Source organism: Falco biarmicus, chromosome 8 (assembly GCF_023638135.1).
Source record: "Falco biarmicus isolate bFalBia1 chromosome 8, bFalBia1.pri, whole genome shotgun sequence".
Taxonomy (NCBI): domain Eukaryota; kingdom Metazoa; phylum Chordata; class Aves; order Falconiformes; family Falconidae; genus Falco; species Falco biarmicus.
This window is the reverse complement of record NC_079295.1, coordinates 12,045,659-12,067,324: the sequence shown is the minus strand read 5'-3', so window position 1 is coordinate 12,067,324 and position 21,666 is coordinate 12,045,659. Positions and strand designations below refer to the sequence as shown.

The 21,666-nt window shown below is 45.7% G+C and overlaps 1 protein-coding gene across 1 annotated transcript in view; it reads left to right on the top strand.

The window, feature by feature from the left end:
• UNC80 (unc-80 homolog, NALCN channel complex subunit) overlaps positions 1–21,458 on the top strand; it is a 129,844-nt gene extending 108,386 nt beyond the window's left edge. The window contains exons 54-65 of the mRNA XM_056348450.1: positions 886–1,011; positions 2,893–3,016; positions 3,773–3,979; positions 5,508–5,692; positions 6,582–6,747; positions 7,626–7,805; positions 9,768–9,906; positions 11,944–12,000; positions 18,124–18,205; positions 18,694–18,805; positions 20,032–20,249; positions 21,084–21,458. Of these exons, the coding sequence (XP_056204425.1) occupies positions 886–1,011; positions 2,893–3,016; positions 3,773–3,979; positions 5,508–5,692; positions 6,582–6,747; positions 7,626–7,805; positions 9,768–9,906; positions 11,944–12,000; positions 18,124–18,205; positions 18,694–18,805; positions 20,032–20,249; positions 21,084–21,350 (1,863 nt within the window). The 3' untranslated portion in view covers positions 21,351–21,458. The remainder of the gene's footprint in view (positions 1–885; positions 1,012–2,892; positions 3,017–3,772; positions 3,980–5,507; positions 5,693–6,581; positions 6,748–7,625; positions 7,806–9,767; positions 9,907–11,943; positions 12,001–18,123; positions 18,206–18,693; positions 18,806–20,031; positions 20,250–21,083) is intronic.
• Positions 21,459–21,666: the final 208 nt, after the last annotated feature.

Below are 21,666 nucleotides of genomic sequence, written 5' to 3'. Positions count from 1 at the left end.
GATTATAATCCACAATGATACAATGAAAGGGCTCTGCCTCTTCCCCTTCTAAATTGTCCTTGGTTTTCTGGCAGAATACTGGTTATGCCTTTTTTCCCCAGGCTGAATTTGTTAAAAGAAGAGTGTGTTCACTTCCCCTAAGCTTAGGCATCTGCCAGGAAGCTTCTCCCTGTTCCCGTCATCTAGATGCGTCTAGTCCTGGAGAGAAACAGGCATATGCAGGCCTGCGATTTAATTCCGCCTGAGGGACACATCCAAACTGGTTTGAATAACTCTCCCCTATTTTTTTGCACTGTTATTTCAAGTTGCTCGAGACAACCAGGTCACATGCAGGTGACTCTGCTTCAGACGTCTGGGGTCAGGTGAGATTAATTGTAATTAAGAGCTCCTAAGAGCAGACTCTGTTTGAGAGGAATCTGAACATTGTACAAAACCCGACTTGGGTCATACTTAGGACATTATTTTTCAAGTAGATCAGCAAGAGAAGGGGAATGATGTACAGTTTCAATGCAGACTTTTTGCTTTGATGACATATTTTTATCTGTTACAGTCGTTACATGACATATCCTCCAACTCTAACTGTTCCACCAGTCCAGTGCTGGTCATTCAGGGCTGGTACTGGGTACATTTATAAATGTACCAGGTTACCTCTGCACTCCTCCCATCCTTGCTGGTTCCCTCTTCTCCCTTCCCTTTCCCTGCTAAAACTCCGTCTCCTCACTGGCCCCAGCTCCCACAAGGACCACTGGGGGGGCTGGTTCTCCTAGATCCACCCCAACTCAGTGCTCAGTGGAAGACACCTCCATTTCACTGGCGTTGGAGGATATGGCATGGATGAAACTCTTAAGTAGTCAGTTGTGGTGATGTGCTCTGTTTGTATTGCAGGTGATGGGAGTGGTAGGACCCTCCAGTGTGGCTGACGGATTACCCCTTCTTCATCTCAGCCCTTATCTCTCGCCACCTCTGCCCTTCAGCACAGCTGTTGTCCGGCTTGTAGCATTGCAGATACAGGTGTGTCTGCCCTGGCCTGTGGCCAGGTCTGTTATAGCTTCTGGTTGAGACACCAACTCATCGGTGCTCTGTTTTCTTTCTGCAAAAGCTGGGCAAAAACTGTGGAACATACACCAAAAATGAAAGAGAAGCAGCATGTAAATTCTCCCTTCTTTTTGGAAACTTGAACTAAGCTCAGGATTCACCTTTTGTGGCCAAGTCCACAGCAAGCATCCATCAGCTTAACGCTGCCGTTGAAGTCCAGGGAGTTCGGCTGATCGATGCTGTTTATGGCTCTGACAAGCACGTTAGGATTCTTTGCAGGATCCAAGGATTTAGCATAAGCCTCCTGCCACAGGGAGACGGGCCTCCGCTTAGGTCACGTCCACGCAACCCTACCTCTTACTGTGGGACCATGTGTGCAACTGAGAGTGGAGTTTGTGCTCTTCTACTCTTACCTGAGCTGGTCACACAGTGCGCCAGCTCAAAAAAGCAGGGCAACTTGGCTTTTCAGCTGCTGACTCAATAGCATCCTTGTTGTCCAGAATAATAATAGAAAAATAAAAACATCCTGGAGTTTTTGGAGAATTTCATCACTATTCCTTTCTCATAGCAGTGCCATAAGTGTTGCAGAGTCTTTCTGCCTCTGTATCCCTTTCCCACCCACCCCTACCCCCCATTGGCATGAAATCAGAGAGAATGGTGACCAAAAAAGGGATAAATTTCCTAATCTAGCTCCAACCTGCATTTTTAAATATGCATTGGCACATTCAGTTGAGTACTTCAGCAGGTATTTCTGAGCAGCAGGGCAGCTTGGGAAGGAAGGCTTACAGGGACCAAAACACTCTGCTGTCCCTCAGAGCATGAGGCACACAAATGCTTTTTGGTACCAACATAGAAAGAGGACAGACTTCTTCCAACTCTGAGGTAATGGTTCTTTAATCAAAAGCAAAAAAAGGGCCACCTTCACCTTCTCTGAGGTCTTTTCTCTTTTTAAAAACCAGATGCCAAATTAATATTTTTTTAAAGTATTGGGACTTTTTACTTTTGTTTTCATCTTCTCCCTGCTCACTTGTTCATGAACTTGAAATGTAATGAAAACCAAACGTGTCAAAAAAAGATGGGAGTGATCATAATTCCTAATACTTCCAGCAGGATATGAAACAGAAGTACTTCACACCCCATCAGAAAACATCTTGTCCTGGAATTTCTCAGCCCAGGTCTGCAAGCTTGAGGGGTTGCAAGGTTCAGTTGCATTTCACAGCCAAGTCTGCAGCAACTGAGAAGCTGTAAATGAGCAGAGGTTCTAGTGACAGTCCTTTATTTGTATTACCTCCTCTAAAGAAGATGAAAGACTTTTCAGTCTAGGCTTGACTATGTGTCAAGGAGTAAACATGAATTTTGTTTATTTTTCAGTTCATTCCTTGCGTTGGGGAGGATGATTGGACAGTACAAAGTGAGGCAGAACAAAAAATGTGTTTGGGAATAACCTCCATGTTTGGACAGCAGAATATTTAGATTATGCCCTTTTTGCAGTTTCCTCTGTTCCTTTTTTTATTCCCCATAGCCTGGGTCAGATCCTGATGCCGTTTACAGCAGTGCAGAGTTTAGGACAAACACTCAGCTGACTCCTGTGGGATACATCCAATTTTGGTAATGGTATCTATGGAATCTGGCCTTCTTACATCTTGGCTCTGAGGAGAGAAGGTGACACCTGTGTTACTCTGTGAATTCCTTTTGCTCCTGACTAAGTGGTCTCACAGCTTCTAATTCAATCAGGTCGTCAATGCTGGTGTTGTACTGTGTAAACAGGGTGCCCAGGGGATCGTCATTCCCTGCAGTAACTTGTGTGCATGATCTGCCGATGAAATCATTTAATCCTTTCTTATTATTACTGCACAGGCTTTGAAAGAAGATTTCCCCCTAAGCCATGTCGTCTCCCCATTCACCAATCAGGAAAGAAGGGAAGGAATGCTTTTAAACCTACTGATTCCATTTGTGCTCACAGTAGGATCTGGAAGCAAAGGTCTGACTAATTTAACAAAAAGAATTTTTCTCCCCCTTTTCTGACAACTGATGTTTGCACTTTCCCTGCCCTCTGTTGTTTTGGGGGGTTTGTTTGTTTGTTTGCTTGTTTAATTTGGTTTTCTGTCACTGGCAGTGTGTCAGCTAAGTGCCTGTTGGGTCCGAGACTGAAAAGAGCCCCACTGGGAGAAGTACTTGTTGTTGTTTCTTCTCTTTGTTTCAGCTGTGCCATGGTTCTTGAGTCAGGTCTTACACAGATGTGCTCCTTCTTTTGAAACTGGAGTGCAGGGCAAGACAAATCTGTTGTAGCAGAAGCCACAGAGGGAAGCAGAGGTCGCAGAAATTGTGTGCCCCTGTGGATCTCAGTCTGCCCAATCCATGCCGCTTGTCTGGCACAAGTCCTGCTCCTTGCTTTCTTCTATAGAGGGTGATCACTGGTGAATCCCTACATGAAAGCAAAAAGTAAAGGGAAAGGGGAATGTCAAAAGGAAATGAGATCATGAGACAACTGAACAGGACATTTCTTTGTGCTGTATAGCTCTGTGTTCTTGTGTGTTTCTGTTGGTGCTAAAATAAACTTTGCCTTTGCTTGCAGGAGGAGAAGCAGCATAACAAGGTGTGGGGGACGGAGTTTTGGCTTAGGGGACATTTGAGATTGCATCCCATTTTGGAACTGAACAGGGTCTGGATCTTTTGGGTGTCTTTGATGGGATGTAGCCTGATCTTTCTCTCTCTCTCCCTTCCCAATGCATCTCAGACAGCCCCTGGCTGGAGCAGCCAGAGGTCCTGCTGCTGCTCCAGACTGTTATCAATATCCTCCTGCCACCTCGCATCATCAGCACTTCCCGCAGCAAGAATTTTATGCTGGAGAGCTCCCCTGCCCATTGCTCCACCCCAGGGGATGCGGGGAAGGACCTGCGGCGGGAAGGACTCGCAGAGTCCACCAGCCAGGCTGCCTACCTGGGTGAGTGATGGCTTCTTCTGACCACTGAGAAGGGACAAAATGGAGTGTTCAAGACCGTAGGCAGCACCAAAGAAAACCCTCTCAGGCAGGAGCTTACTGAGCTCTTTAGAGCTGCTTTAGGTCTTGTCCTGAACAAGGGGCCAGGCCAGAGCACGAAGCCAGGAGTACCTCTGGAATCTATTGCAATGTGAGCAGTGTCTGCACTGCAGCTGGAGGAGACTGCAGCACAGGTAGAAGTCATTCAGTTTTCATACTGCCAGAATATAGCAGTGAAGCCACGAAAGGCAAGTCACGCTGCCTATCAGCCTCTAATATCACAACTTTACTGGCCCTTGGCTAGCTAGGGTGAAGTGCCTGCTGGCCCTGCGCACACACGGTCCTTACTGACTGGTATTCCCTCTACTCGCTATATACTGCTGCAAGGTAGTACTATATTTTCTCATATATGACCCACTGGCACAAAGAAAGAAAAAAATCATTGAATTGGAGATGCAGCAGCACTGCAGGTTGTCAGAGCTATATGGTTAGAGTGTTTTGTCTCAAAGCTCTCGCTCCTTCAAACAGCTGCTGTGTTTTATGACTTTGTGAGAGTATTTATCTAAAGACTTATATTCAGGTCTGCGTTAACCCGTGTCTGAGGAGTGGGGTAACACTGATAAAAGAAGGCAGTTCACCAACTGATTTAGTTCCCCCACCCCAACAAACCTGGATATGTATGTGTGATGGCTGAAATGTCTTGGCCATCCCATCAAGGAAAATGGAGTACTCAGCCTTCCCCCAGCAATTCCCGGGCCTCCCTGTTTGTTCCAGACCAGGGGAGCATGGAAAGGAGGACATTCCTTGTCTCTCCTGTGAAATATCTTGGTCACTGCCCACCTTAATATACAGCATTGTTTTGAACCTCGTCGCTGTTCATCCCCATTTGTAACACAGTGCTCTTGTGAATTACGGCCCTTGGCTTACTGGACCATATTTTTGTTTAGATTACAGTTTGGCCATGACTCATGCAGCTGCGCTGCTAGAAAGGTTCTTTTCATTAGCCCATAAATAACCTGGAGGTTATTGTGCTCACAGGCTGACTCTTTGTGTGGATATGCTTGATCAGAATTTTTGAGGTTGTCTGATCAGCCAGGGTTGTACTCACCCCTGAGCTGCTTTCAAAATATCTGAATTCCAGGAAGACAAAAGAAATCTGCAGGGAGGGAGATTGGAAACTACAGCAAGAAAACACAGAGGAACTTAGATGTGAAGTAGGAAAATTTATTTGCAAATGGGACTCTCAGTCCTGATCCTGAAGCCTTTAATGTAAGAAGGTTGCCCTCCTTCCCTGCCACGTTTGGAGACTGATAAAAAAAGACAGTTGTGAGTCTGAGGTGTGTGGGTGTGCATGTGCACGTGCATGCATGCATGCCTGTGTAGGTTGGTGCCCACTGTGGGCCCCCCCCCCCCCCCCATTCCTCCCTCCATGCTTGCAAGGGACACTGATAGCACCTCTGACTGCCGTTTGCTGGTGTGTGTTCCCCTGTAGCCCTGAAGGTGATCCTTGTTTGCTTTGAACGCCAACTGGACAGCCAGTGGTACTGGCTGAGCCTGCAAGTCAAAGAGATGGCACTGCGGAAGGTGGGAGGGCTGGCCCTGTGGGATTTCCTCGACTTTATCGTACGAACACGGATCCCTATCTTTGTGCTCCTTCGGCCCTTCATCCAGTGCAAGGTAACCATTGCTTTGGCTCCTGATAGATCACTCCCTGAAGGCAAGATACCCTTTGTTCCCCTGCTGAGAACAGAGGAACAGCACTTCTGGAAGAACTGTGTTTATGTAGGGAGTGGCTTTTCAGAAGTTAGTAGCCTGGGAACCCTTTGAAACTAAATCACAGGGCTTCTTCCTAGGTGACACTGCCAGTCACACAGGAGCTCTGATCCATGGAGCACAGCTAGTCTTAGTTCCCCTGGATGGGAAAGTACTCTCAGGCTTGACCAAGAGGGCTTGCATGCGGACTTGCTTTTGCAACAAAGACCCTCAAAGCACTTGGAAGTAGCGTGGATGCTCTGCACCTAGGAGGGGGTTGGCATAGTTGGCAGAAATCTTCCAGAAATCTCTCTTCTGCATAGAGCCAGGCAATACAGGTAACAGCCAGGAAGGACCACTCCACTTCCCATCTCGTGGGTGAAGGTTCTGACAGGACTTCTGTGGATGGACAGACAGCTGCTAGGCTGAGGCAGCCTGGGCTTAAGTTAATCGTGGCTCTTCCCTGCTAACCAGGTAGGCTAGCACATGGTACCCCACGTACCCATGGTACCGTGTCTCACCACCCTGACAGACTGAATCATTCTGGAGAAAGGAGCTGTCTCACGTCTGAGGGTAGAGCTTAGCATAAGCAAGCCTTCCTCCCCACGCACCAGTGTCAGTGAGGTTTTGATATCTGTTCAGTCAAACGTAAGGTTGTCCCTGACAGACAGGTGGAAACCTTGTAGCTGGAGTCAAACACCTCATGCCTACAACGAGGACAGTCTGCTGGCTGCAGGCTCCTGCTGGTCTGGAGACTACTCCCAGTTCCCTGGGCATCATTTCCCTGCAGCGCTAACCTGTCCCAATTTTGCAGCTGCTGGCCCAGCCAGCCGAGAACCACGAGGAGCTGACTGCCCGACAGCACATCGCCGACCAGCTGGAGAGACGGTTCATCCCGCGCCCGCTCTGCAAGAGCTCCCTCATTGCCGAATTCAACAACGAGCTGAAGATCCTGAAAGAGGCAGTGCACAGCGGGTCTGGTAAGGAGGAGCGGGGAGAGCCGAGGGCCAGCAGCCCAACCTGGCCAGCGGGCTCACTCGTACGTTAACCTGTGAGGCCAGACCTTCCTGCTGCCCAGGAGGGGATGGGGTCATCGACTTGCCCCCCAGCAGCCTGCCCCGGATCGGGCCCTGTGCCCAGCCCAGGCTTATCGCTGGACAGCCAGCACAAGCCAGGTCGGTAGTGACACGCACCTTGCCGTGCCCACTTACTCCACCGAGTCCCGTCTCCCAGTAGCTGCCGCTCGCCGTCCCAGCTGGCCCGTGCAGCCCCCAATGCGTGAGCCCCCAGCCACATCTCCCTAAAGCCAAAGCTGCTCATGCAGCAACACGTCAGCTTTTCTGCAGCAGATCGGCCTGCTCCTCTCTCCTCTTGGTTTCTTCTTTATTTTTCTCCACTGCAAGGTGCAGCCCGGCGTCCCTGAGCTGCCGGTGCGCTGCGTTCGCCCCTGCACGAGGGGACACGTTCTCCTCTCACAGCCGCTCTTGTTGCCACGAGATGGCAGCCAGTGCTTACGCACGGCAGGAGGTTTTATGTGCTTTGTTCCCAAGAAGAGAAAACAAATTCGAAAGAAAATGCCTCAGCCTCGTTTCCTTGGTAATAATTTGCCTTGTTCCTAAATGTTGAAGCTGATCTGGAAAAAATGGCGCCAAGGTTAAGGGAGAAAACCAGACTGCGTAAGAGGAACAGGCAGAGATTTTGGAGAGCTGAGGTGAGCTGGGGCAGCCGTGTCTGGTTTATCACCCCTGCCCCACTAGTCTGGGCACAACCAGGTGCCTGACGTGACAGGAATGCTTGGCTGGTTTTTGATTTCCGGTGCCATCACTGACTCGGGTTTGGTTTTCCCACTCTTGTGCAGCTTACCAAGGGAAGACATCTGTCAGCACCGTGGGGACCTCCACCTCCGCTTACCGCCTGAGCCTGGCCACCATGTCCCGCTCCAACACCGGCACTGGCACGGTCTGGGAGCAGGACAGCGAGCCTTCCCAGCAGGCCTCGCAGGACACGTTGAGCCGCACGGATGAGGAGGATGAAGAAAGTACGTGACTACTGATTTGAGTTAAGCCCCCAGCACTGAAGATGTTTTCTTGATGCCCCAGAGGATGGCTGGGAGGGGAAGGCAGTTGTCCCCGTCCCAGTGTGAACAAAAGACCACAGAGGCATGAGGCAGAGAAACCGGTGTGGTCGCTACACAGCTCAAGGTGCTAAAGCTTGGGTCGTTGCACACCTCCTCGTTCCCCCGAGCGCTGGGCAGGGGAAAGGGAAGGGCACTGGCAGATTTTTAGTGTGCGAGACCTGGGCTGCGATGCAGTCCTCACAGTGCTGGCAAGGCACTTGGCAACCAGCCTTCTCTGACCTGCGTCCTGGCCCTAGGCTCTGTAGTTAGGATCCTGTTCCTGCAGGACCTCAGTACTCCCTGCTCATCGCTTCTCTCCAGGTGCTCCGATGTGGAATACCTTGTCATTGTGCTGCAAGGGGTCCAGCCGTGACTTTCTGCAGGGTGGAATGTCTGTGTGCTTGTGTTACTCGATTAGCAGAGGAAATTAAGCCTTAAACCTACTGACAACAAAAGCTTGATCTCGCTTTCGGTCGGCAGGCATGTTCAGGAGTTGCCAGGCTTTCTGGCACCAGTTTAGAAGGAATAGGGTGGTGAAACTTTTGGGGACTAATCTGCAATGACCTGAATGTTGCTTTGTCGTTACAGTTTCATGTTATTCTTGGAATTTTGCCTTCTCTCTGTTTCTGAGCTGCCTATTGTTTCTGGGTTGTCCATCACAGAAAGCCAGGGTAGAAAACTCTGCTCATACGTCATCAGGCTTGGGCTCCCCCCTACTTTAGCAGGGATACTCTCTTCTGGTGCTGCAACTGTTGGTTGCCTCAATGCCTGAAACTCAGGTGCTTCACTCCTCTATCTGAGGACTGCTGACTATTCCCCAAAGGCAAACATGAGGAGTGGAAATGGGTGCCTCAAAAAAAGGCCTGTGTGGTTACAGCAGAATTGCCTTTTGGGAAAGAACAGCCTGAAACTTTCCAGGCTCAGCCCAGCTTTATTTTAGCTGGGTTCATCATTAAACATTGTACGATCCGCTCAGCATGGTACTGCTGATACATTGCTCAGAAACTCACTGTGGCAAACTCTGGTTTCAGCCTCAGATTAATTATGAGCCACTGTGTGGAACGCTGAGCACTATCTTCCCATTTGCGTACGGCCGTATTACCTCAGCCCTGCCTTGGCTTAATGCTGCCATAAAATATTTCAGTATATCAAAATTGGAAAATGTTGAGAAGAAAAGAGAAAATTACACAAAACTTCCCCTTTGTTTTATTTATTTATTTGTAGTTAGAAGTTGTCATGGTAAAACCCACAGAAGAGGTATTTCTTTCCAGGTACTTCAGGTAATTTGAAAAGGCACTGACAATTTCAAGCAGTCCTGATCACAATCCAACTGTGTGCGTAACTCAGTTGCAGTATGATGTAGAGTCAATTTGTCCTTTTTTTGGATAACGTTTTAAAACGCATGTCCCGAGGAGTGTTCAAGGGTGTCAGTTCTGCATTTTGCTGTCAAGTATTGTAACTTTGGTAAATGTGCTTTGCTATATCATAGCTGCAGTTTATTTCATAACAGCAAAATGTCCAGTTACAACCTTTATGCCAGAAAACACTGTGTATCAACAAACAATGTATTAATCACAGGAATTAAGCCCTAGTGGAAGCCGAGTTTCCCAAACACGTTTTCGAGAGCCATATAAGCTGAAAGCATACATAAACCCCCTCCCCGTGTGTGCTGAGTTCCTCATCCTGCAGGGTTTCATGGATATGTCTTTCTGAACTGTGACTGTAAAATCTAATGGAAGCATTCAAATTTGCAGGCTTGGCGCCTTGGTAAGTAAAGTGTTGGGTACACCTTTGGCATCCTGTTATCTCTTGACAACTGTGAATGTGTAGGTGGGGTTTGGGGTGGTTATTTCCTCTCCTTTCCTGTTTTTCCTTTCTTTCTAGATGACTCCTTGAGCATGCCCAGTGTGGTAAGTGAACAAGAAGCATACCTTATGGGTGCCATTGGGAGGAGGCGGTTCTCCAGCCATCTCTCCAGCGTGTCCGCACCTCAGGCTGAGGTGGGCATGTTACCCAGCCAAAGGTAACGACATGGACTTTTCACCTTTCCCATTATATTCACAAGAGCAGAAATGGTGCAGGTATATTATGTGTACGTCAGAGACGTGGGATAGTAGAATCAGTGCCAGCATAGTGATGCTAAATTTATTCATCCTGAAATCGTGTTGAACCAAGGATGCAGGGTTGGAAAGAATGATTTTCCAGGATGATGTGTTGTGTAAGGTCCATAAGAGCAAGCTGCCATCCACAGAACCCTTCCTCTTAAATACCTTCAGAAACCCTCAGCACTATTATTTTCCTTTGCTACTACGGTGGACAGCAAAAAGAAACACGTGATTCTGGGGTTATGCATTGAACCAGGGGACCGTACCCGGTCTGTGTAAGGAGTGGGGAGGAACCCTGAGAAGCTGGAAAGGGGGGAAGAGGCATTCTATTTGATTCACTTTGTTTTCTTCCATGTAGTCTTTGTACTTCCTAGAACAGTAGCTAGCTCATCACAGAAACTGAATGTCAAGTTCAAAGACGAGATTTAATGCTGTTTAAAACTAGAAATATACTTGTTGATAGAAATAACTTATTCCTGGTTAACATGGAGTGTGAGAAAGAGATTGGAATTTGGGAAATACACATCTTTAGAAGATGTAGAGAGAAGTTTTGCATTTAAATGGGATCTTTTTTCAAAGTAAGCAATGTTTATTGTTTTATTTGTCTGTGACATAGTTATCCAAGGATATCTGACAATGGACAGATTGATTTATGTTATTTCCTTTGAACCTTTAAAGAATAAATTCTACATTATCTCTTGACCAGCCTTGGAAAATCAAACAACATTGTTCCCTCCCCAGTCTCGCTTGGAATTAAAGAAATAACCTTAATACACGAAGGAAAAGTAACAGCTGTGGTACATACCAGCAGAGATAGGAGAAGTGATTTACAAGAGAGAAGTTACACAGATTTTTATCTGGGAGTTTTCACAAAAGGGCTTACAGGAACTTATTTGACTTTTGAACTCAGTTGATTCAGTCCCTTTGTTTCTTGAAAACTTAATATGCAAGACTGCATTTTCCTCAATCTTTCACTACCATCTTCAATGCATAAGCTTCATAAGAGTCACAGTTGACTGATAGCAATGTTTGCTTTGTGCAATCCCAAGTCACAGTGATGCTGAGAAAAAAAGACTTTAATTACAACAGAGCTTTGCTCTCTACTTTTTAAGTACACGGTATACCAGGAGAATCGCTTTTCATCTGTGTAGGGAAGTACAAGCTCAGCAAGCATAATCATAGTCCACAACGTCATGCCCTTTTTATTTATGGATGGTCTCTGGGCTTTCAGACTGCCTCACAAGCGTAAACTAATTAACGTTAAGTAATATTATTATTGCTTTCCTGCTGGTAACCCAGCAGACTGCCTTCTTTCTTTCATGTTTTTCCTATGGGCTGAGAAGGCTGCTCCTGCCCAAATGGCTGAAGTGTAGAAAAGCAATGTGATTATGTACTCATTTGCCAGGATCCGTGCCAGCTGTTTACTTACAGTTTAATTGCACTAAAGACCTTGTTTTCCAGATGTTTGTCCTTAGAGTCCTACCAGAAGGAGAGTGGTCTATAGCTCACGGGAGATAGATTAGCCCTCCCTCAGGGAGAACTGGCTCGTGAGGAAGGGGGAAGAAAAAAGCTTTCTATGAAGCTGGAAGTAAATAGAACCAAAATAAATGGAAATGCTGCAGGAAAATGGCTTTGAAAACAGTTCCCTGCCCTTATTTCCTGTGGAAACGCATCCTACTGAACTTCCCAGCTCCCCAGTTCTCGGCAGAGATGTATTAAGTCTCCACGTACAGTAAACTCCCTCTAAAGGCTGTTCCCGTTATCAGATGTTCTTTCAGCTCCTCTGAGTCATATATGTGCTGTTGAGCCTGCAAGACCAATTAATGTTACCGTCCTTTTTTTTTTTTTTTCTTCTTTTTTATTCCGTTGATATTTTTTCCCTTGAAAACAGAGACAATCGCATGCTTTTTGCATTTTCTTTCCCTAAATTCTCAATCTCCCTGCCCCTCCTGCAGTGAACCTAATGTCCTCGATGACTCCCCGAGCCTGGCCACTGAGGGCAGCCTCTCTAGGTACAGTGTTAACACTACCTGTCTGTCAGTGTGTGTGCTGGGAAACGAGCCGTTTCCAATCTCCTCTGTCTCTTCCCCTCACCTTTTGTTGCTCTCTCCATCTTTGTCTCTTGTGGCTCATTGATATTCAGGCCTGCAAGTCAAAGGTGTAGCAACCCACCTTCAGTTTTCAGCTTTGATTGCCAGTAACTTTGAGGAGGCTAAAGGGGAAGGGGAAAGAAAAAGCTGTAGCAAGTAAAATAGCGGTCTGGCTGGCTAGCCTCGGGGTTTTCCCCTTGTTTAGCTATTGCTTGAAAGGCATGAGAAAGATTATCCGTGAGGCATTAGCTGTAGCCTGTTATAAGCATTAGTCTAGAGGCTTATATAAAACAGAGACATCTGTTTTTCCATTCATCTCACAATGCTGTCACCACAAAAGACTTAATAACAATATCAAGCTGTGTTCTTTAACATTCACTAATAAAACTAATTATAATAAGACCTGGGGAATATAGTGCTTTGTGGGTGCTTTACAGTAATTCTCATTATTTTTACAAAGTGTTTCCAATTCTCAAATGACGCCTTAGAAAACTTGCAGGTGATCACGATTAATATGTATTTCAAACTGCCCCATCAGTGCCGGAGTTCAGTTCTAGCTGTTCCCCATTACCTGTGGACGGGGGGGTTCCTGTGCAAACTGTTATGGCCATGTCTGCCAAACGGGTCAGAGCTTAGAAGGGAGGGCTGCACCTTTAACGGCCAGCTCAGTCGTGTTAATCATCCTTACTGTCCTGCTGCTGTGCTCGAGCCTCCCAACCCCTCACACCTTGCGAGGTCGGAGAGCTGTCACTAGTCCCAAGAGCATCTCTGTTTCCTTCCAGAAGAACATGGCTCCCTACATTGGCAACACAGAGGGTAACACTCTGGCTTGTTACTCTACCACACCGGCTGAAGATGTGGATATGTTGAGAGGCATTTGTGTGAATGGTTTCTATTTCTGTTAGTTGGTTGTAGATGTCAGTAGTGGCTTTTTGGGGTGGGGACAGGCTGCTTTGTTCGTTTGTTCGTTCTCAGCTGACAAATGGAGGGTTTATCGTTGGTGGTGTCACTGAGATCATCCCATGAGTTGTGGTGTCCTCTGTGTGTGTGAATCCTGCTTTGGCAGATCAGTCTCTAATTGGTACTGCTGTGGAAGTGGCGTTAGGAAAAGACATGGGCTTCTTGTCAGAGGCAGGAATGTTGTTACCTGGTTTTGTGATACAGTAAAATGGATTGCTTGGTCGTCCGAGCATGTTTTGGGGCCTAAAGAGAACAGAAATTACTCAACCAAAGAAGTTAAGTGCTGTGTCTCACCTAGAGCTAAAAACTCACTACAGTTGAGGAGGATGACAAAGGAGAAGGTCTGCATCTGAGTTAAAGCCATAATGACCTGATACCAGGTTACATCAGTGTTTAATTTGAAATGTTTTGACCTTGCTCAGTGGGGAGGAGTCACTCCTAGTAATGGTGGTGAGGCTGAGGACTATGAGACAGCTAAGTCAACGGATGAGTTCAAATGTAATAATTTATTTTGAACCCTGAAATGTAATCAGCTGTACTGTGGGTTCCTTCTAATTTCTGTCACGCTGGGGACCAGGACACTATCCTCCACCATGCTCTACGGTACAGAGATTTCCTTAGGCAAAAAGGTTAACAGATGTACTTGGGAGTCAGTTCTTGTTGAGGTTTATTATTCTTTTCAGGGAGCGGGCGCTAATGTCTGAGGGAGGGGCATCACGGCTGCAAAGCCTTAGAAAGAACAAAGACAGGGAAATACTGCAATTTTTTGTAAAAAGGCTAGTTTAGAGTTCTGTGAGGAAGAAAAGATATTTCAACTGCATTGTTGAATGTGCAAATTGGATTCCTCCTCTAAAGGACAGAAGTAATAAAGCAGACATTGTGGGAGCCTGTTGTGCTGTGGGGTTCATGCGACAGTTAATGTGGTTTTATATCAGGAGTGTTAGTTTTGCATAAGGAAGACTTGAGTTTTTCTTAACTTTGATTTCAGCTGGAGCATGATGGTAACTGTTCAGGATTCTCTTCTGCATTCCAAAGCTGATGCTTAGTCATAACTGACTTTATTTATATTTCTTTATAGAAATAAATCATATGGAGGCTAGACCCCTATGGAAGGTAGGAGCTTTAAATAAATTAAATAAATAGTGACAAACACAAAAAAGAATAAAGTTTCTTTCCCTTTGTTCTACAGCACTTAGAGCCAGCCATGTAGAAAAGCAGGGAAGACAGGAAGCGGGTAGCATTTAAGTGCTCAGAAGTAAACAGATAGCACAGGGTACAGGGCTGAGGAGCATATGTGTCTAGCATTGTGATTTGTTGTGGTTATAATCTGAGAGGAGAGGATATTTTCCCAAAGCAAAAAGGAAGAACAAGAAGTCACTGTAATGGAAATCTGTTGCACAAACACATTTCCCTTTAATGTTTGTCATTATGCCTACCTTAGCTTAATGGTGCCTAATGGGGAAAATCAGGGCGAGTTCACATTGCCAGGGCACGCACGGCAGATTTAACACTAGCTGGGCAAGGATGTGTCTGGGAATACAAGAGCTGGAGTTCCTCTACATTTTAACCCGTTCTCCACTGGCCTTTGTCCACCAGCCCTCTCACTCAGATGTCTTGGGACACAAAGTGTGTATGTTCTATCGTAATGGTGTGGCAAGCATGTACACCTTTTTAAAGCGACATTTAAACTCCTTGCTTCCTTTGTCTCTGTTTTACTTTCTTCTTTGTTCTTTCTTTTTTTCTTATATTTTTGGCTGCATGGTTTCTTGTAATTCGTGAGCATCACTTATTATAACTGCCAACCTGACAACATTTCTTTTAGCCCCCACTGTGTGACTGCACTGGCTGTCATTTCTTGTAGTGCTGGCAACATGCTTCCACGAAGTTGGTTTGGTTTGATCTTTTGCTCACCTGTCTCTGCCCCAACTATGTAATGGGAGTAACACGATTGTGAAGATACTCCTGACAGAGATACTCAGAGAGTGACAGAGCATCTTTGTGTGGGCAGGAAAAACTTCTCTTTTGATACTCCGAAAGAAATCTGGCTTATGTACTGCAGAAACCCCCTTCTTATTGATCACATTGCCACAGGAGGGAAACATACTGTCAGCTGAAATGGCATTTGATTCTGTGTTCCTCGGTTGGGTCCCACAGGCTGCCAGAAAAACAGTATACTGCTGGTCAGGTCTGGTAAACAAGGAGAGGCAGAAAAGGAGGAGGGAGGGCTACACGGAGCCAGCAGTCTGCCTGCCACTCTAATTTTCACGGAAACAAGATCAGTAGTGCTGTTCTTTGATGTGAAAAGAAACCCTCACAAACCCTCATGAAGTGAAAGGTTATATGTGAAAATTCAGCCACTCATCTGAAATTTTCGGTCTTTACAATTCTCTCTCTCTTGCCTTCTTCAGAATTTGGGGATAGAAGGCAAAGAGACAGCCACAGCAGAACTGTGCTGGTTTTGAGGGCAGCTCTGCAAAACTCAGCTGCTCTCGGGTCCACCATTTGCCTGCAATAGATATCTGCAATTTCAGCTCATAAGATCATCGCAAATTATACCAATTTGTGTAATGATTTGGTAAAGGAAACAAACATCCACCAGCTCACTAAACTCATTTCACTTATGATATAAGCCAGGCTGAAAATCCCAGACTCCAGCAGGAAGACACAAAGTCCAGCCTTTCTTTTGGTCACCCTATTGTTTGTCTTCAGTGCACATATTACTTCATGGGAATTGGGTTTTTCCTCATGTATAGCCTCTGTGCCCGCATGCAGTCCATGTACTCCCTTTTCCTAACAACTTTATCAAAGCATTTTCATGATGCACGTGAAATGAGTTTGTTTCACCACTACGAACAGTGTTTCGTGCTGACCATAACTGTAGTCTTTCTCCTACAGATATTTACGTCGCCTCACTCACAGAACTAAGAATTACTGTTCCTTCATCAGAAATTGTAGCAGTATTCTCAAAAGCCAGTCCAATAGAAAACTATTTTTTCAAGACTTTCTTCAGCTAATTCCTACTTAATTCACATACTGGTGACTACTCTAAAAACTTCTTAAAATTCAGAGGGGCAAGTTTTTATGTAATCCTAGAGAAGATTAAGAAAGTCTACAAGCTGTAATTTCGGGTAGTCTGGATCACAGACCTAAAGGCTAATTTAAGTGCAGTCTCTTTGCGTTAATAAGGAATGCTGTGTTGCTTCTGAACCTACCAGTCATGTGTGCTGCAGTCATTGTCTGGGTCAGGAATACCGTCCTACCAACTGGAAGTAACTCTGAGACTCTGCTTATCCATAGGCGGGTGTTTGCATGATGTTTAGGATGCTTTGTGTGTAAATCATCTCAATACCCTACGTAAAAGCTGGAAAAGATGTTCCAGAGACTGGTGATCTCATTCACAATTGCTGTCTGAGGGAGAAAAGGACTCAAACGTATCTTGTTTGCTCTGGCTTTGAGTTTGCAGAAGCTTTTCCTTTTTTCCCAAACCACTGCAGCTGTGGTGAGATTGCTGAGGGCATGCCTAGGATTATTAGGCTGTGGTCAGACAACCAGAGGAGAAACAGCTTCAGGGTCTTAAGCTGTCTCTCTCCTTGGAGTTGCCCATTGTCTCCCCAGTAGAGCTGGCAGAAAGGCACGCGTATGGTTTAGTGCAAAGTGTGGCCAGTTTACACTGGTAAGGCAGGGAGGAATAGGACTTTCAGGTCAGGTAACCCGACTGTGACCCAGAGCAGATCAGGAAGTTCTCATGTTCTGTTCCACCAAACCTTCTAAGGGCAAATAACTTCTGCCACACTAAAGAACGAGCTGTTCAGGAGACAGAACTTTTTAAACCTCTCCATAGACATCCTCCATGTCCTCAGGTTTGTCTTCTTCCTCTGCTCCTGTAAGGTCAAGAGATAAAACCTTCACCCTGTTGGTGGTACAGAGCAGCTCCAGGGAGATAAAAGGAAAACATCTAGAGAAAAGAATGTTGGTTTCCTTTAGATTAATGCAGGCCGAAGGCAAAATGGTTTGTAATACCGAATCGTCAACAATGCATACCAGATATAGCTGGAAGTTGCTTAAATAGGATGTGTGGCTCAGTGGATTCCAGTCTGCCCCAAATAAGCAGCTGCCTGATTTAGAAGTCGTCCATCCTAAATGTTAGTTGCTGTTGTAACCATATTCCTCTCAGACGTAGTTCATTCAGATAAAATGTTTTGTGACCGCTGTCTGCTAAATGACCAATTTTTAACTGTTTGGAGGAGTACAGTGTTTTGATACAAACGAGGGGAGGGTGATATTTTTAAGTAGATTAAATGGTCAGTTGAATAGTAGAATGAGATTGTATGTAGCTGAGTATGTTTTATTGCTAAAGATTCTTTTACTGCAGATTTTCAGATATTTTGTGCCAAGATATTAAAAACTAAAAAGCTGTGTTTATGTATATATATAATATGTAATTTATGTTTACTTGTCTTTTTTGTTTGTTAGCCCCAAAAAGACTTAAGGCTGCAAGTGTTGAGTGCGGGGCCTTGTTCACATAACTCATGCATCCATTATGTGAATGGATCCTTTGTCACTTTGTGTTTGTTTTTTTTGTTTGTTGACTTAAATTGAAATTAAAACCAGATGACAAAATGGTGATGAGGCTGTGGAGTCTATTTGGGAGGAAAAAAAAAGTAGGTTTTACAATATTGTCCTTGAAAAAGGAAAGCAAATAAGAAAGCTTTTGAGCTAGGAAGCTGATATTCTTGCCTTAATTGATGTGGCAAAGGATGCAGAGAAGTGAGTGTTGCTCAGTGGGATGCATCAATCAATGACTGAAAACTGAAATCTGCAGTTATTTATATTTGGATGCTACCTGTGCGTGGCCAAGTCCTGAATGCCATGACTCCACCTCCCACCCTTTCCTAAGCCCCGGAAGCCACAACCCAACAGACACGTCCCCCCCATCCTTCAAAGACAGTGTTGCTCTTTGAAGTGACTGTGCCATTAGTGGTTGGTTTATTTATTTATTTATTTATTTTAGCCACAATTGCCAGGACACCTACTAGTTATATCGGGTGCTTCTGTGCTTGGCCTAATGCTGTCAACATCTAACAGGGTGGCAAGCGTGCAGAGTGAGCCAGGACAGCAGAACCTTCTTCTGCAGCAGCCCCTGGGGCGGAAGAGAGGCTTACGGCAGGTGAGAACATGGGGAGCGAACAAGCCTTCTCTCCTGCTGTTTGAATTGGCTTGGTTTTTCTCGTCTGTTTCGAAACGATTTGTGGTTGTGACATGTCCCTTTTACCCGATTTGTGATATACTAGCACAGCCCACTGAGTTAGTGGGAACCGTAGCACAAGTCGGAGCTGTAAGACCTGACAAATCCGTAAGGGAGGAGGTGCACGTTCTTTTGAATTCCCCAATCTCTTCCTCTGCAGGCTTTTTGTTTTGTTTTAAACAAACACGGTCTGCATTGCATTACATACAGTACTGAAACTGAATAGGCACAAACCGCAGAAGCTCATATGAAGAAGATGTCTGAGCCATGGAAACCTTAAAACATGTATCTGCTAAAAGTAGAGGGAATGGACATTTAGAGTATTTAGACAATGACGATCTGTTCTCCTTACAGAGAAATTGCGTAATGTGTGAACATACATCAGCCTGACTCTTTCTTCCAACTTTTAGCTTCGGCGACCACTGCTGTCACGTCAGAAAACTCAAACCGAACCTCGTAGCCGTCACGGAGCTCGACTTTCAACCACGAGGCGGAGCATCCAGCCAAAACCAAAACCTGGCGGTAGGGCAGCGCTGCATTTCCAGAACCAGCACTTCATATTTGAAAGCAGAAAATACTATGTCATTGTTTCAGCTGAAATTAGAGTTAGTATGTTGTTAGTAGCCTATATTAAAGTTAAGTCCTCACAGTTTTATCCTTTTTCCTACTAAGTGGATATCCTATCAGAAGATCACCCCCTCAAAACACTTTGATCATTTCTCCAAAGGCTTTCAAGGTAGAACTGCACATGGACAGTGAATTATGATGTCTCCTAGAGGTGTAGAGAGTTGAATAGATATAGAAATGAATAGATATAATAGAATCCTCTATTCAGGATGCCTTGTCCGCAACCTCCAGATGTGCAAAACCTGAAGCTGCTGTAGAGAGTAACAGAAAGAAGGAAATTTCCCATCATTTGTAAGCAGTGCAGAGTTTTAAAGGTTGCATATGGAAATGAAAATAGGACTGTTCTAGTCCATGCCGTATGTTTCCAGGAGTCAGCAGTGCCAAGCAGAGCAGGAGTTTGTATTCCGTACCATCTGAAGCCAGCAGTTAACTTTGGAGGAAACACCTGGCAGAGCAAAGGTTGCTTGTGAACTTTCTGGGTTTCTAACCACTCAGCCAGGACTGTGCTGGGGCAACAGCACTGCTGGAGATGTCTGAAACATAAAAATTGATCCCAAATAAGTAAGAGTAGGAGCAGGGGTATCGGGTTTACTGTGACATTTCAGTCTAGCTCTCTTCAACCTGTGCTGGTCTGTTATTCCCAAATAGTGGACTTAGTCTGCAGGAATGGGGGGCAATCAGCTGTCCTATTTCTTTTCTCAGATTTCCTGCAAAACCTTGGGCAATTCCCTTATATATTTGCATTTCCTTTTGCCCTTTGCATCTCCATATTTCCTTTCCTGGTTGAAGGCAAAAATGACTAACTCGCATGGGAATTCAATCCAGTATGTTCTGCTGGGATGGAAAGATGTTATGGGTGGCATTTATCTCACCAAGTCATGACAAGGATAGGTAGGGTGAGTCTTCTTCAGGAGATCCCTGACTCTTGCTGCGGCTTTAGAGGAAGCCCAGGGTAAAAGGCTTTAGACTGGACTCCAATTAGACAGCTTATAAAGATGGAATGAATCATGAATCCTGCCTTCGTTGTTAAACCTCCAGAGATTCTCTTCTTTTCTTGTTGTGTTTTCCTTCCCAATTTGTAGCATTTTAATATTAAATTTTCTGGGCTTTGTACCCTTCAGCGGAGCAGAAGCGGTCGGTGACTTTCACTGAAGCCCAGCCTGAGGCAACAACAGCCTCCCCAGGGGACCCGTCCTCGGCTCCAGCTCCAGCAGCCCCGCAGCAGGGCTGCAGCCACAGCAGCCCCCAGGCGACCAGCAAGCAGGAACCTCTCAGCAAACCTGTGCTGACTTCCTCACCTGCCATCGTTGTAGCTGATCTCCACAGCCAGACCGCTCAGGTAACGTGATTGATGATTTTATCATTTGTGTCTACCTGCTGCTTCATCACAGTTGCAGGGCAAATTTACAGGGAAATGCCCGATGCATTACAGCACTGTAACGAACGCTGACAGGTGGGTGAAGACATCTATTCTTTAGGCTGAGTTTGCTGTCTGACCCCTTCCTTTTGCAAACCGTTCACTTCTCGATCTATGCAATGATTCTTAATTTGCAAATATATTTCCTGCATCTTCTTTTCCATCTTCCCACCACATATAGTTGTCCTTCTGGGCCTGCTCACCAGTGCAAATTTTCATCAATGGGTTTTTACAGCTTGCTCGCTGAGACATGCATCCTTAAGGAGCAGCTCCCTCCAAACCTCAGGACTGCTCTGGCAAAGGCACCACATTCCAAAAGAAATTGCTTGTCTAACCTTTTCCTGTGTTGGACACCACTGAGGACAGTGCAGGGACAGTCACAGTCATCCCTTCAACACGTCAGTGACATTGAGCTCACTTTCATACACCCACATACCTAGTGTCTTTTGGGGGTGTTGTCCTTCGCCATGAACAAATGAAAGACACCCGTCTTGAAAATACACTTAAAAAACTGCAATGAGGATGTGTTAACGACTGAAATCAGATAACCTTTCTGATCGTTGCTGCAAATTTGATTCACCAGCAAAAATATATCATTGGGGCAATATATTCTGCAATTATAATCTGCAAGTGCCTGGCCCTTTATGGTAAACAGTATTTCCAAATGAGAAAATATTTTATTGATGTTCCCTCGCTTTTTCCCCCCTCTCCCTCCCACTTCCTCTGAGCCTGATCACTGGCTCTCCTCAATTGCAGAGTGAGGCACTTTCTGCTGAGGAGAAGGAAAAAGAGGAGGGCTTGGAGTCCTGGCCAACAACAGCACAAAGCACCCCACCCACCCAGCTCTCTGACACCGACGACTACGCTGGCCTTGAGACCACAAGCTTGCTGCAGCATGGGGACACTGTCCTTCACATCAGTGAGGACAACGGGATGGAGAACCCCTTGCTGGCCACTCACTTCAGCTTCACGCACGTGGAGCTTGGGGAGACTGACGTTGACCTAGATGAATCTCATGTTTAACTCTTGGGGAAGTGCAGGAGTGGGAGGAGAAAATGAAAGTGTGCCTTCTCCTTGGAGTTCCCTGCTAACTAGTAACTAATTAAACAAGAGCACTTTATTATCTGAAAACAGCCAGTTGCTACAGACTGGTACATTTCTGTTTGTGAAATCTATTTCAGTTCAGGGCAAGACGGCAGGAACAGAGAATTTGTACAAAATTCTCAGGGTAGGGGTGTGTGGGCAAATCTGTGGTCCATAAAACCTTGATCTGGCAGCCATGTGCTGTGATCAGCAGCCTTGTTGGGTAAGTGGGCTCTCGGACTGTCCGAGACGGAGC